This window comes from Sebastes umbrosus, chromosome 19, assembly GCF_015220745.1.
Source record: "Sebastes umbrosus isolate fSebUmb1 chromosome 19, fSebUmb1.pri, whole genome shotgun sequence".
Lineage (NCBI taxonomy): Eukaryota > Metazoa > Chordata > Actinopteri > Perciformes > Sebastidae > Sebastes > Sebastes umbrosus.
In genome coordinates, this window is record NC_051287.1 from 20,956,634 (window position 1) to 20,967,949 (window position 11,316).

The following is an 11,316-nucleotide window of genomic DNA, read 5'->3' on the forward strand; positions in this document are numbered from 1 at the left end:
ACTTTCCATGTTCGAACCGTCCACACCAATAAAGACAGCAATTTTATGACTTTTAACAAAAGGTATAAGGACATTTTACAGTAATAATTCTCAGTCCTAAACAACAACATTTCAATTAAAAAGACATTGTCCATGGCTTTCATTCAATCAACCACAACCTTTTAGAGGACTACACTGCAACCCAATTTACATATGATTCACAGGCTATGGGCAGCGATGAAACCAGAGATACTGATACAACCAGTCTTTCTGAAATCTTCTCTACAAAAACAAACTGAACTCACAGGCAGTTTCTCTTCCAATGCAGCTTATGCAACAGAGCAGGTGTTCTGGGAGTACTTGGGTGTAGTTTTCCTTGAAAATCACAGCAGTAACCGCGGCATGTTTTTGGAACATTTAGGATAACACGGAGCACATGGGTGGGTTTCTGCTTTGAACATCTGTCGCTTTTGTCGCCTCTGTTTAATGAACAGAAAAGGCTCTTGACTTCAGACAAATATAAAGCCGGGACCATCTGGCACATGTCAAGTATTAAAGCACACTAGGCGTGAATGATCTCCTGAAATGGATCACATTGAGTCACTCTCACTCTCACAGGAGTTTGTTTTGTCAGAAGGTTAACTACTGCAAACAGTCTCTTCCACGTCACAGGTAGCTGGCTCGTTTCCACGTATCCACAGCACATAAACCTGGACAGTTTACAATTAGAAACTTTACATTTTATCTGCTCTTTGCCTTAACAAAACATCAATGTGCATGAGAGATCAAAAAAGAGGATCGTCTGGTTTGCGATGCTACGTTTTTATGTAATCAAAATCACTATGCTGCACACAACAATTAGCAAATAATTTGTCCAAGTAGATTAAAACAATGACACATAGTATCAGAAATAAACAAGCTAAAATAATTAACAATCCCCTCGGAGGAGTGTACAGCTACAGTTGCTGATCGCTTCAACTTAATCTCACGAAAACAATCATAAGGCACTTTTGAGTGACAACAAAACATAGATAGAAAGAGTGTCTTTCACCGTTAAAACAGCACAGGACATATATATATTTATATAAAAGTAAGCCACCTTTGGTAACCATACATTCACGATATACTTTTCTTAGCCTCTACTGTATAATCCCATGCTGTCTATTAGAAAGGATTGATGTTTAGAGGCATAAACATTTGCAAAAGCTCCTTAAAAAAAGGAGAACATATGTTTTGTTGAGTAGATTCTGAGTATTACCATGGCCAATTTTTGAAACTAACTCTGATTTAGAGACAAAAATTAACCATTGCTTTTTAATGGAGCAGCACGTGTATCTCCACAACATAACATTATGGCAGTGTTTTAAAGACTTCTGTATTAATTATACTGTTAAAAGCAACATTAACCTTTAGATCTGTCAGTAAGACTGCAACACTTTCCTCCATACTGTGCAGCCTAACATGCAAAAGAAGGACATTAATGTTCCTCTACAGAGAGCAGTTGGCAGGTACAACTGGCGGAATGCTTACAGACGTACTGCAGTCAGTATGTTGTGGTCGTGTGACTCAGTAGACGGGCTTGTAAAAAATCTGTCCGCCCAGCACCCTGCGTTTCAGCTCCCTCCACAGCAGGCTGCGCTCTCTCTGGGACCCCTTCATGAAGCCACGGTTCTCTTGAGCGCGGCGAGACAGATAGGGGATGACCTCGTTGACCGGGCCATATGGAACGTACTTATAGACCGGGAAACCTGCTTGACCTGTTTTCAAACATAAAGCAAGGAGACGTGTTTTAAATCAACGTCAACCACATGTGCACTCCATATGCAAAACAAAACTCATGCTGTTTTCAAATGCAAAATCTAAGCCACTGAATCTCCCACCTGTCACCACTTTTCAGGGCTCTGAGACTCTGTATCTCATTACAAGTGTCTTGGAATTGTGATTGATGATTCTCAGTCTTTTAAGCCTCACACTCAATTGAAATTGGCTTTTAATTTTAGAAACAAGTTTTGCTTTTCCTTCAAGGCCAAAAAGAGACTCGTCGTTGCCACCTTTTGTGTCTGTGCTGGACCATGGTGATATATGGCTATACTGTATAAATGCATGCATCTTCTCAAAGCCTATACACGCTGGACTGTCTATCATGGAGCACTGAGATTTATGATGGATTTTAAAGCCCTTAACACACCACTGCGCTTTGTATGCTGGGGTAGGATGGTCTGCCTCGTCCACCTGTAGACTGATCGTCACGTGACGTATTCTTATTTAGAAGGCTATTCTTGGTCTGCTTCCATCTTACCTACAGATCTACATCCTTCAAAAAAGTATGCGAAGTAGATGTTTTGAATGCTAATGAATGTTTTTTCGATACCACGTGATTCTGTAATTTGCTTTTTGGTTTAAATTGTTACATTTGTTTTATGTGTGCAACTGTGTAACTGTGCTGCGGCCTATCTTGGCCAGGACACTCTTGAAAAGTCTTTTCTCCTGGTTAAATAAAGGTTAAATAAAAAATGGCATGACTTTGTATGTAATGTCCAACCTATTCATTAAGCTGACAATAGCTCATTCATATAGCTCATATAACTGTGCTACAAAACAACTTGAGTGGGGGGGTGGAGGCTTTCAAAACTGGCTCAATGTTACTCATTAAACTGCTGCAGTAGATTAAATCATTATCTTTATTTATTTATGATAAATAAATATTGTATTAAGATAACACTGATATGTAAAAATGGGGTTTTGATATTACATATCAAATGATAAGACAAGGTCAAACCAGCCCTTATGTCTCACTAGTGGAAGAAAGGTTAGGGCTGCTACAGCATTAACTAACACTATTCATCTGCAATAGACCATGGATCAAGCTACTATGTACAGTAGTACACTGAGTGTTTTCATATGTGTACATCTAACCCCCATTTAGGTTGTGATGTGTTTCTGTTTGGACTGACAGCGTGCCAACCAAACTGCTGTAACATTTGGTGGTAAAGTTGAGGACATTGAGAAACCTAGAGTTGTTTGTTCCCAAGATATCTATATATCTATTTCTAAGGTCAGCAGAAGGTCTGAGTGTTGAAAAGCTGACGCATGTAGTGACTACGTTTCAGTGTGGCCTCTGTGGCCACATGACTATGCGATGTAAGCCGCCCCGATTTCATAACTTACTGTTTACTTTTAGTATCTGAGCTCAGTGCGACATACCTAGCGGGAAGCTGATCTGGTCACACATGCCCAGCAGCTGTCCAAAGTAAACTTTATTCTCCGTGGGTGAAAGGCCCATCTCATTCATCCTGAAACAAAAAAAACAGAAGAAAACATCGATGTTATAGGGCGGTTACATAATAAGAGCTGGAGTGTAGTATTACATCATCGATTCCTCTAAATCCTATAATTGCTTTGGAAAGTTGACAAATACTACGTTTCACTTAGCGCAGCATCCTGGGCATTAGTTTAAAGCATTAGGATTAATCATTAATAAGGGGGGTTTAAGGCTTGTGTGTATGTCCAATCTGCACTTAGTGCAAATGCTCTATGTACAAAAAAACATACTTTTCCAGGGTGAATTTCACTGTGTCCTCGTTGTGAGTCGCAACCATGATATTTGCTTTCCTTCTGTGATCGATCTCCTCCAGCACGTACTCCAAACATCTGGACAAACAACAAGGCAGATTAGGATTTAGACGTCTTCTAGCCGAGCCAGGAAGGGCTATTGATAATAATTCCAAACTTACTTATGATACATCCTGTTAGTGGCCTCGTAGTCTGGGTTAATCGGGTCTTCGTAGCCAATCTCTTTGGCCCTGTCTCTCTCCTGGTACATGTAGGCTCCGCGAACCAGTTTGGCACCAAAGTACCAGCCTTCCCGTCGTGACAGCTCAACATCCATAGTTACATTCTCATAGGCTTCCTAAAAGTGTTAAAAAAAACACAAAAGGACATGATGAAAGATTTAAATGGCAAATGTGTAAAACAAATATGCCTGAATAATCATGAAAACGATAAAAACATGACATTTTCATACAACGTATTGTGCATCTTTACCGACAGTGCACAGGAGCTCGCTATTGTATGCCTTTCTATCCATAGTTAGTAGCAATAATCAAACTTAATGTGACAAAATGTACCAACAGTACTGAAAAAAAAATCTCATTTTGGTTTCACATTTGCGACAAACTGGAAGGATTTATAGAAATGACAAATCAATAGTAATAGTTGTCATAATTAGCTCTAATAAAGGAACTGCTGTCTCACCTTGAGGTAACACTGGTACGTGTTGAAAATGATTGGCTTTTCTCTGTTGAATCTCCTCTGCATCTCCAGGGTCAGTCTACTGATAGCTGGTTGGAAGTACGTCTGCTCGGCGTCCACCATCAGCCTCACCCCATTCTCCACGGCATGCTGGTGCACATAGACAAAGAGTATTTACACTTTTTGTATTTGACTGCCTTGAACCAGGTTTGATTGCAATAAATCTGATTTCTGTACTGCCAGGTAAATTTATTTACTAAATGCACATTAATTTGTTTCGGTATCTTTACCTTGGCCAAAACGTCCACTCTCTGCAGCATCCTCTTCATCTGACTCTCCTCCTCGGCTGTAAATGCGTTCAACAAAGGTTCCAGGTGGCCTGTCTGCACAACCAACACACAAAACATCAAATCGTTTGGCGCTTGCTTTCAAACTATCAGTGTGTGACAGGCAGGGCGGGGGTTGGGGGGGTGGTGGGAGTGATACAGTAGATAGAGTTTCTCTGCCTGACATTAACATGTGCACTGTAACTCAACTGATATCTTGTCTCTACTTCATTAGAACAAACATTGACTTGCATGAGGAAGATATGATATTGTGTCAGCAAGTTATTATCTTGTGGGAAGAAAATCCATTTCTTGTGCAAACAAGACCTGGATCAACTTGTTCCCACAATATGATAACTAAGTTCTAATGGTGGAAACAAAAACTGTCGTCTTGCTTACATCTATGTTACTCATTATTTACATCCTTGTCTGTTTAGACCATTAACTGCATAATTACATTTATCTATAAAATGTAAGGGTCTGAAATGTAAAGCAAGTATGTTGTATTTTTCCTCCTTTAAACCTGGAAAATTATCACCAAAAAATGGGTTTCTGCCACAGTCTATGGTTTCTGCTATCAAAAAGCATGCCCTTTTGAAGATGATATTAAGGCCTTCTGTGTTTATTGCAAAGGTCACAGTGTACAGATACTGATTTAAACTGAGGGACACTTACATGGGCAATGAACTGCCACTAACTCTACATTTATTTCCCTTTAAGAGTCTGGACACGCTACTAAATATTTACATGACTCACCTCAAGGTTTGGCACCATCAGCAGATTGGAGATTTTTGTTGTATCGTTTATTAAACTGTTCCAGTCCAGCAGATCTATCGTTCTGCAATAAGATGTGAGAAAAATGTATATTAAAATATGTGAACACTCCCTGTTTTCATACTGATTCAAGAACCTAACTGTATTGATGAAGTGTTATTGTCATCATTGCTCTAATCTTACCCTGACAAACCCAGCTTCTCTCCAGTGAACCAATTCTCTATGTCATCCTTGGCTCCAACACCCATCTTAGCCAAACTTTCCTACAAAGAAACAGTTCAGTGATTAAATGCATACATAGCAGCTGATCAAAAGACACTGCACCTAAAGTCATGAAGGCTTGAACATCTTAGGAACAAATAAAAAGTGATTTGAGGACAGCAGTTGTGGGTGAACATGCATGAACATGCTGCATTAGACTTGCAGAAAGGTGAGACACACCTTGAGTTGTTCCAGCTCCAGCTTTTGTTCCAGAACCATCATGTCAGATTTCCCCTGTTGTGCTGCGAGGAAGTTAAAGAACTGTCTCCATTTAACCAGGACTTCTGAAAACTGGAGCTGTTCAAACACACAACAATTCATCAATGATCAAATTATAATATTGCATACTGTGATGATGAGGTTAGCTGGACACATCAGTATTTTACTCCAGCACAAACTATTCATTTTTGTCTGAGAAAGTTAAGGCAGAGTGACCTGACACTTTCCCTCTTGTCTCATTTTCTTGTCACTTTCCTGCAATACCAAATTCCGGATGCTCTATTATAATATTCAGTGATAACACTGAAGGCAACCACTAGAGTTTGTAAACAATAATATGAATCTATGATCACACTAATCAATTGGCATTGACGCAAAACCATAAAGAGATAAATAAATGTTTTATTTACCCATTACCCTGTAAAACTGTAAATGGTTACTGGTACATCTAGAAGCACTGTTGTTGTCAATCAATGCCATTTACACCTTTATCTAAATTCTATTAACTTTAAGTTAATATTGAAGATATGAAGTTAAACTCACAAGGAACTGTGGGCGTCCGAGAGCAGTCATTTTGATGGCAGAAAATCCATCTGCTGAGGCTCCCCCTGAAATTGATAACACATTTTATGCCACTTGATGTTGCATTGCTCTCCGCCGATTTTATTGGGTGTAATTCAACACTATCGGTTTTTTTTTTTAACACAATAGTTTTAATGTTTTTATAGCCATAATAATTTCTTAATTGCTTCCTCAGAAACCTTTCCACTTACCAGAGGCTCTAATGCAGTTTATGAATGTTTCCAATTGGTTGTCACATTTGGACTCGTCTGCATAGAAGTAGGTACGAGCGCTGGTAACGCCTCCACGCCTGTCTCCGAACTGACGATGGGCCTTGTACTTCTTCTCACGATGATCAGTAGCTGAAGTGAAAATGAGGGAATGTTAGCTGCTTGAGTTTTCAACACCACATTTTTTCCCCTTCCACATATTTTTGTATTTTGAAAAGACTATTAAAGCTTCAGTAGGCAGAATGTTTTGGGCATCATTGGGAGAAAAATTCCATAATAACCTTTCAGCATTTTGTAATTCAAGTGTTCTGAGAGAAAACTACACTTCTGCTCCTCCTCATGGCTCTGTTTTCAGTCTTTAAAAAATCTAACCCGTGATGGAAGACTCTGACCAATCACAAGTCATTTCAGAGAGAGAGCGTTCCTATTGGCTGTGCTCTGGCTGGTGGGCGGTGCTTGACATTTCCTCAACTGATCTCAACATGGCTGTCGGGTCATAAACTTTCTCATTTTACAGCTAAACAGTGCACTACAAGATGTTTCTGACAACATTTGAGGTGAGAAATAGGCATTACAGTAACAGAATATTGATTCATATTTGATCAGCGCTGCCTAGTTTGACTGTTTGGTCAGAGCTTGCGAGTGATTGACAGCTGCTCAGAGACGACAGGCTCCCGCACGGCTCTAATTGGTTGTTTTCCTCTGGTCTGTGAAATCTTGCCATTAGGAGCACCGGAGGACACCGGAGGACACATCATTTTGTCCAGATTCCCTCTCTCATGCCCTACTGTCAGGCTATAGTGACTGTTTTATAAAAATAACTTTTTTAATCATATTTGCTCCATTTCTACTGCAGCTTTATTTATTTATTTTAATCAATGAGACAATTTAATACATAATATTCAAATCATACAAAAAGCTAACTACATTTCCAGAGACATATTAACATTTCCAAGTCATTAAAATGAGTTTATCTTTGTTCTACAGCTTGACTGTGTAGTCTACAGAATTATTTCAATCCTACAAGCGTTTGATTTGAGTACATGTATTTATGTAGGCCAAAGTAAATACATCCCAAACAAAAATGGATTATGGGAACACACAGTTTAATAATTATTCTTTTAGAAATTAATGAATATATGAATTTGAAATGACTGCTATCATTAATATTACCCGCCTGAGAGAGAGTGAAACTAAGAATATGTACAGTATGTGTATGCGTCTTCTCACTTTACCCACTGGACTGAACAGACCCCACTAAATCCAGATATAACCAGTACCCTCCAGGGTAGACCACATGACCACGTCTAGACATACCAACACTGACACTTGACTAGACTTGTGTTGCATTCAGGTCAAGCTGCAGCAACTGAAACCAGTAGTTCAGCGTACAGTGGCTGATTTTGCAACACATTTGGAAATTGAATTGACAGTATTATATACAATAAATCAAACTTATTTTCAACTGACGTACAAACCTGGACTTTCTTTCTCTGCTTCAGAAACACACGCACTGAAAAAGAAGAAGGGATTGGCATTAGAATAGAAAATAGCTCACTTTTCTACACAACAAATGACATTATGGTGTCTCTAGTTTTTGTCAGTTGTATAACGCATCATGTCACTTTGCATTGTTTGAAATCAGTTAATCAACCAGACACAGTATGCCAACGGTGGCCACAGGAAGGTCTGAGGTTTTGTTCTACTGCGATTTAAAAAGACAACTTTAAAGTGTGTAAAAGACAGGAATAAAGTCTGTATGTCTTCAGGTCAATTTAACCAGTTTTGCACGCAATGATAATGATCTCCTTTTCTAGACGTGCTGTGACATGAGCAACGCATCAGGGAACAAACAAAACTACTGTGTTCACTGTGTTGTCTCCTTCGTGGGCCTAACAGACTTTTCTTTATGTGGATTTGAAGAGTTAATAAAGATCATGGGACCCTAAACAAAAATGTGTTTCGATTTAGATCATCATGTATATGTTGGGGCCTAGTGAGATAATCCTTGGTTAAAAAAATGAGCTTATTTCCTGCTCAGAGCATTGCGTAACACTTCCGCGGGTGTGTGTATGCCCCATGCAGGAATGCAGCACATTACTCTAAAAGGCTGGCAGCCTCTCAGGGAGGTACATCCCCCAGCTCAGCCAATCAGAGCAGAGGGGGCTCTCCCAGTCAACCAATAGAGGACAGGCACTAAAATAAACGGGTGAGAGAAAAGGTAAACTGAAGTGGGTTGACCAGACTTTTATGACAGTGTATTTCAAACATCAGTGCCATATGTTTTGAAATAACCCTTAGAAAGCATATTCTGTACACTTGTATCATGGTTGGTTTAACCCGCTAGGGGGATCAAGGGCAAAATGACCAGTTGGGGCCAACTGTATAATATGTACTCCACATTCGCAGAGCCATGGATGTACTTATTGTGCCCAATAACCTTTAAAAACAACATCCTAAATGCTTTGGTGTAAAGGCAATGACTATTAAGTCTAGTAGTCATAGTTATTTCACTTTGAAATAACTTAAAGTGGATTTATCATAACGGTGCAGCCCTAAAAGGTATTATTATTATTACTGTAAACCTATTCATTGCAACAAATCACTTTTATTCCTGTGATTGCTCTTCCCAGTGTGCGGCTCCTATTACAACCATGCATGTACAGGGGTGGGGGAAGGGGGTCTCTCTTTATGGGAATGGCCTCTTCCAGTTTCCTCCAGTTTCACAGATTTTTTTTTTAAGAGTATCTCCTTGTCTTGAGATCATGGGCTGGGTCAGGAAAGTAAAGCTTATTGTTGTGGAGCATGTGATACTGGACTATACAAATAAACTTGGCTCAACAGGTTTTTTGTGTTTAGTATGTTATGTAACTCATAAATGGCTCCTCCTCCTCTCAGTCCACACATGCCATGTAAGTTGAAACTGTGCTTGGTTTAAAGCATCAGAACATTTTGTACTATGTATGAGCCACTTCTAGAGAAACTAGCCCAGTCAGATAGAAACTTTACTTACTCCATTTCCTTCTTCACTGCCTCTTCTTGAGTCAAGTCCTCTTCAACACTATAGTCCAAAACCGCCCCCACACCAAAGGCCTGGTTCTTCTGAATTAAAGGTTTGATGGAGTTGTGGTCTTCGCCTGCCACAAACTGACCATAGAAGGTCATCTTCATCATCTTCTCAAACATCCACTGACCAAACACCTTCTTACTCAGATCCATCAACTGTAAAAACAAAAACAAGGACACAACGTTATTCTATCTCACTAGTTATTATTTAGCCATAGTCCATTAGAAAATAGGATTGAATCTTACCAACTTGCCCCATTCACAATTATTACGCGTTTACGCATTATTACGCGTTATACATTTACAATTTGACTCATCAAAAGTTGAAAGATATTCTGTTTATTTAACAAAACATAACAAAAAAAACAAAAAATTAATTAACAAGATTAATATAAAGAAAATATTATATTACATAATAGTGATAACAAACAATTAGGACAAGATATATATATAATAACAACAATAACAATACAGTAAATATATCAAAAAAGACAAGTGTGTGTGTTGAGGATATTGATTTAAATATCTATAATGTTTTCTGATTTCTGATTTTCTTTCTGTATATGTTTTGTTGTTCAATCAAAAGGATCACTTTTGAGCAACTCACCTCTTTGTTCTTATCAACGAGGAAGTCAATAGTACAAAGCTTGAAGACCAGCAGACTCCGGAGCAGTTCAACATTGTCCTTGCTCCTGTAGGCTTCCTGTGTGTTGTTGAAGTCAATGTGGATCTTATCCAACAGCGTGTCTTGGACATTCTTGGTCGTCTGGCTGATGAGTTCAACCGGCTCAGCCTCCACCACGGTGCAGCCATCTACCTGCTGATCTTTCTCCTCCTGGCTCTTGGTGGATGCCACCGTTGACCGACATCTTCCAGGTGATATGCGTAATTTGCTGCCAGGATTTACCCTCACAAGAGCTGCAACAAACTTAGTGTACGACATGGTTTCCTTTTCCCTTTCCTCTTCTGAACGCAGCAACCCACAGTAACCTTCCTCACCTCGCCGTCACCGTCGCTATGATGCTGCTGCCTGGAGAGCGCGCTCTGGCCAGTTGAAGTCATCTCGCTGGGCGGCGCTTCACATGGTTTCCATCGGTTACATCACGCTGCGTGGCGCGTGTGCACAAGGCTAGAGTTTCGTTTTGGACTTTATAGCTTTATTTTCCTCCAACAGCTGTCTTTACAAATAGATGATAGTGATAGTACAGACATGAGAGGGGGGGGAATGACATGCCAGGAATTAACACATCTATTATCTGTTCAAAATGTACCTTAAAGGGAGATGTGTCAAGTAGGTAATACTCTTATCCACATGGGAGTGGGCAAATATGCTGCTTTATGCAAATGTATGTACTATATATTTATTATTGGAAATCATTTAAAGGGACTGTAACTTCTTACACGTATAAATACACGTATACACGTATAAATCAGCCGGGTCGGGGTCCCATGCGTGCTCGCGTATGTATGCGCGCTCGCGTGTGGCTACGCTGTTCAGACTCAGACTCCAACACAAACTACACGGAAGCACCAAAAACGCAAAGTTATATCTAGTTGAGCCCGTCTGTTAAACAGTGTTGGCCGCAGTCGGAGGACGCGGGGGAGACCGTAGCTTTGGTCTCCAGGGCCGGAGTCTCTGCTCCTCTGCC

At 39.8% G+C, this 11,316-nt stretch overlaps 1 protein-coding gene across 1 annotated transcript; it reads right to left on the reverse strand.

Moving 5' to 3' along the window:
- Positions 1 to 634: 634 nt before the first annotated feature.
- On the reverse strand, positions 635 to 10,610 carry prodha (proline dehydrogenase (oxidase) 1a). The gene is made up of 14 exons (XM_037752937.1): positions 10,275 to 10,610; positions 9,615 to 9,823; positions 8,080 to 8,114; positions 6,584 to 6,733; positions 6,354 to 6,418; positions 5,772 to 5,888; positions 5,514 to 5,593; positions 5,313 to 5,394; positions 4,521 to 4,613; positions 4,234 to 4,380; positions 3,714 to 3,889; positions 3,532 to 3,630; positions 3,184 to 3,272; positions 635 to 1,736 (listed from the first exon to the last, which is right to left on the reverse strand). Exons 1-14 carry the CDS (start codon positions 10,608 to 10,610, stop codon positions 1,546 to 1,548), a joined length of 1,869 nt encoding a protein of 622 aa, XP_037608865.1. The 3' UTR covers positions 635 to 1,545.
- Between the last annotated feature and the right edge of the window lie 706 nt (positions 10,611 to 11,316).

Coding starts and splice junctions, on each gene's coding strand:
- prodha (XM_037752937.1), bottom strand. CDS start 10,610: ATGTCGTACACTAAGTTTGTTGCAGCTCTTGTGAGGGTAAATCCTGGC. Junction 5,395..5,513: donor GAGAAGCTGGGTTTGTCAGG/GTAAGATTAGAG, acceptor ATCTTATTGCAG/AACGATAGATCTGCTGGACT. Junction 3,273..3,531: donor GTGAAATTCACCCTGGAAAA/GTATGTTTTTTT, acceptor TTTTTGTTTCAG/GATGAATGAGATGGGCCTTT.